General features: G+C 39.4%; 1 protein-coding gene across 2 annotated transcripts; it reads left to right on the top strand.

The window, feature by feature from the left end:
* The first annotated feature begins 604 nt into the window (after window positions 1-604).
* tac4 (tachykinin precursor 4) lies at window positions 605-4580 on the top strand. Of its 2 annotated transcripts, none has more exons than XM_036561516.1 (5): window positions 605-779; window positions 862-958; window positions 1071-1094; window positions 1855-1908; window positions 4224-4580. In XM_036561516.1, the coding sequence occupies exons 1-5, from the start codon at window positions 666-668 to the stop codon at window positions 4280-4282; spliced, it is 348 nt and encodes a 115-aa protein (XP_036417409.1). In that variant the 5' UTR covers window positions 605-665; the 3' UTR covers window positions 4283-4580. The 2 variants fall into 2 exon arrangements, with proteins under 2 accessions (XP_036417409.1, XP_036417408.1); XM_036561515.1 differs by having other exon boundaries at window positions 1071-1103.

Genomic DNA, 4580 nt, shown 5'->3' with positions numbered 1-4580 from the left:
AATTGCTGTGTGAAAAATAAGAGACCACACTTTCATCAATACAATCTCTACTCAGTACAGCTGTAGAATTTATTCATTTTTAGTATCTGAGAAAAAGCAGAAAACATATATTTAACCAAAAAAATCACAGACACCTCAACAACTAAATATAATCTACATAATCTATATATCACTTTTCAGTATTTATATTTACCCTCAAAACAGACTTTTTCTGTTTTATTTTTTTAATCATTTTTTGAACTCTTTACTTTCTTTACTTATTTTCCTTTGGCTTTTCCCTTCCTTATGCATATAGGTTGTTTTATCTAATCTTCTCAGAAACATCTGTTGAAAATTAATACCTTGTAATGGCTGTTTTGATTACACATTTAAATGAAGGAAAAAGTGGTTTCTGATATCAGGAAGAGATTTACGGTAAAAATCCATTTATAACAGACGTAATTCACACTGCAAACAAAGCAGACATAAACGTACGTGTGTGTGAGAGGGTATGACAGCTCTGTGCTGTAATAAAGGGAGCATGGGGTGGTGGGTGGTGGGGTGGGAGGGGCTCTGGTGTATAAATAAGCCCTGTGCTCAGGTTCAGCGACAGGTTCAGCTCCGACACTGTCCAGCAGACCGGAGGAAATAAGTTCTCTTGGTCTGTGTTTTCTATCTCCGATTCCATGATGGTGCTCTTAAGGCTGTGTGTGCTGGCGGTGGTCTTTTACGCTCAGATGGACACCGCTGTGTCTGCTCCCAGCGAGGACAGGACTGTGTGGTCCATGGAGAACTGGCAGGTGAGCCCCTCACTCTCATTTTACTTTCACACTAGATCTCCATCCAGATCAGCCTGCAGCAGCTCACACTCTGCTCTTTCAGGATGACCCGGAGGACAGCGGCTTAACTCTGCACTTCACTGACCTGCTGAAGCGCTCCAAATCACAGCAGTTCCACGGGTTAATGGGCCGGAGCTCAGGTGAGGATGACCTCTGGAGAGTCACCAGTCTAGAGCTGCACTCCCACCTTTATATTTCACTCTGTTTACTCTGAACACCTCATTAAATTAACTCCACTTTATTTTCACTCAGGACTGTCTCAGCCTCAACGACTCGGTAGGAAAAGTAAGCTCTCTCTCTCTCTCTCTCTCCATCTGTCTCCCTCTCTCCCTCTCTCTATCTCTCTCTCTCCATCTGTCTCCCTCTCTCCCTCTCTCTCTCTCTCCCTCTCTCTATCTCTCTCTCTCCATCTGTCTCCCTCTCTCCCTCTCTCTCTCTCTCCCTCTCTCTCTCACCCTCTCTCTCTCTCTCACTCACTCTCTACCTCTCTCCCTCTCTCTCTCACCCTCTCTCTCTCTCTCACTCACTCTCTACCTCTCTCCCTCTCTCTCTCTCTCTCTCTCACTCACTCTCTCTCTTTCTCTCTCTCTCTCTCTCTCTCTCCATCTCTCTCTCTCTCTGCCCCTCTCTTTCTATGTCTATCTCTCTCTTTTTTGGTTCTCCCTCTCACCTCTATCTCTCTCTTGTCTCATTCTTTCTGGCAGTTTTTCTTTACTCTGTCCCCTTTTTTCTTCCACTTTTGTCATTTAGTCTCGTTCTTTTCTTTCTTCATCTCTCTCTCTCTCTCTCTCTCTCTCTCTCTCTCTCTCTCTCTCTCTCTCTCTCTCTCTCTCTCTTTTCTCTTCACTTGCTGCCGGTCTGTCTCTGTCTTTCATATCTTCACTGTCTCTCTCCCTCACTCTTTCTATATTTCTGTCTCCTCTCTCTCTCTCTCTCTCTCTCTCTCTCTCTCTCTCTCTCTCTCTGTTTTCCCAGCTGCTTTGTTCTTGTTCCCTCTGGTCTGTTCAGCTTTAGTTCATCTGTTATTTGTTGTCAGGAAATAAAGGAGAGATGTTTGTTGGACTGATGGGGAGAAGATCATCAAATGGAGGTAAAGCTGTTCAAATATTATATTTAGAGTTATTTCATTTAGGTGTTATTTACTCTTTTCAGCTGTATCTGAAGGCAGACAAGCAGGAGGTAAAAGTGATGCATTAGAGTTAACTGATTCAGATCTATACACCATTTTTACATGAGCAGCATATATTACATACACATCATTATCACCAACAGTAAGTCAATTTAAAGACAAGTCGGTGTTGTAATATTATTTATTCATGTGGAAATGATGGACTCACTTGAATCTAGTTAATGTAATGCAACACTATTTCAGTGCACTGACTTTCAGACATGATTAAGCAGTCTTGGACCTGCATTAGTCTGTCTGTAAACGGTCCATCATCATGCTCACCTTTTTGATATTAATAAGTTTAATGTAGTAAATAAACACTGAGTGTGTTTACATGCACTTAATAATCCGATAACTGCAGAAAATGAGATTTTGTCAGTAATCCGATCTACGTGTTTACATGCACTTGATTAATCAGATAATGTGAAAATCCAGGTCTACATGAGTCAGGCAGTAATCAGATTTCTGCTTTGCAACCAGCCAATAGACTCACAGAAGAAGACGTGACGTAAACGTAATGTAACACTCAAACTTAATTTTGTCACGTATGTAGTAAGTTTTAGCAACGCTCCAAAAGTTTGTTTTCGTACATTCGCAGACTCGGAAATCCGAAAGAAATCAGAGTAAGAGTTTGTATGCACTGAGAAATCTGACTACTACTTTATTGGAATTCTTAATCAGATTTCAAGACCTTACTCCAATCAAAGAAATCAGAGTGTGCAGTTTACATGACCACTTAAACAATCAGATAACTGCAGAAATCTGATTATGATCAGATTATTGAGTGCATGTAAACACACTCACTGTTATAGTTTTAAAACATACCCACTCCAAACAGTTCATATATTTCAACTAAGTTGCACAAATATCACGTTTTGAATTCAAAGCTTTTCTGATGTCGTCAAAACCGTCCCATTTACTGCCTACAGCAGTTTAGCCCCACCTACTCACACTGAAGTTATAAGGAGTGTTTGAGCCTGGGCTGCTTTTTGATGAGTTGTTTTTTTAAAGGCCATTCAATTTGGACTGAAGTCATTCACATATATCAGTCTTAAAGTCGCAGTAAGAAAGTAGGCAGGAGTGCCTAATCTTTCCACACTAGGCTGGTGTGGCTGCAGGTTCTCATTTCAAACAAGCAGCAGAACACCTGGTTCCCCCTGGAGACGTATTACAGAAACGAATAACAGTTCCTAACTTCATTATTTTATCCATTAACTCCAGATAAGAAAACAGTATTACACACCATACTAACTAGACTAAATCTCCTAAATGCTGGGTAAACTTTAGGACAACTTCTGTTTTTAATGTCTTTTCTATCACTTTTAGACTGTTACAGGCAACAGAATTCACTACTAGCATAATAACTTACCTTTTTTTTGGTTTGCAAAATGGTTGTTTCAATTGTAAGATTTCTAACATACATTTTAAAACCCCAGAAGCTGCAGACCCGATCTCCACCATCCCCTCTAATTACCTTGTGTGTTAATGTTGATGAAAAGTCATCAGATGAAATGTTACAGTGATGGTGGTGAATAATGAGGAGACAGAGCTGAACGTGTGTTTGTTTATTAGGATGAATAACGTTAACGCACTCTGCTAAAGCTTTTGAGAAATGGAAACTGAAACTGAGCAGCGGCGATGCTCAGCAGATAAACAGCAGGGGGCGCTCTCACAATATTCGCAACCTCCAGTTTATTGCCATACAGTTTTGTTTTGACCCTTTTTACATCGGTAACAGTAGCCGTAACTTACATTTTTAATTAATGAAGCGTTTGATGAAGTTTTGGTCTGTTGCTAGGTAACAGATATGACAGTTGATTTTCGACTTTGATCGAGTAGTTTAGGATTTCCTACCGTGAGATAAGATAAATTCTGTAAGATAAGATAAAATCCCCAAATTAAGATAAGATTTGCTTCTGTGATACACGTGTGTGAAAATCTTAACTTAACATGTCAGATCTTAACGTAAGATCTCAGTCTTCAGACGAGTTCTCCTGCTTCGTTGGAAAACCTGCCGTCCTTTTGGGGTTAAGATTTGTGGACATCCTTGCTCTAAAGGATTAAGAGGGGCTGGAAAATGGTCATGTAGCAATGAATTAGGACTGTTTTTTAGTACGTAAACCAGCACAAACCTAAGCTAACTTACGTTGAGATTAAGGTAAAAAAAAAAAACATGTGACCAGAGAATTTGCATGTAGTACAAGTTAAAGCTAAAAGTGTTTTCTTTCTGTTCACAGACACTCAAGAAGAACTGGAGAAACCGCAGTCATACTATGCAGATCACATTAACAGTTAATTTGGTTTGATGACTTCATTATTTTTTATTATTGTCTAAATTCTACATTTAAATGGGAAATCAATCAGTGCCATGACAGACCACTTTCACTAAGACTTTAAAATGCAGTGAAAATTGACCACTTTTATAATAAGAGAAGATTCACCTGTGACGTGTCCAGCTGTTTGAGATTCAATGACATTCAGAATGAACTCCAGCTGTTCAAACAAGCCTTTTTTTAATGTTGAATGAGAAGCGTTACAGAGTTAACAATGGTTTAATTATAAACAAACAAATAAATAAATGCACTGACATCTGA

This window comes from Colossoma macropomum, unplaced genomic scaffold, assembly GCF_904425465.1.
Source record: "Colossoma macropomum unplaced genomic scaffold, Colossoma_macropomum, whole genome shotgun sequence".
In the NCBI taxonomy this organism is placed as follows: domain Eukaryota; kingdom Metazoa; phylum Chordata; class Actinopteri; order Characiformes; family Serrasalmidae; genus Colossoma; species Colossoma macropomum.
Note: the sequence above shows the minus strand (reverse complement) of the source record. Positions and strands in the feature narration are given on the sequence as shown.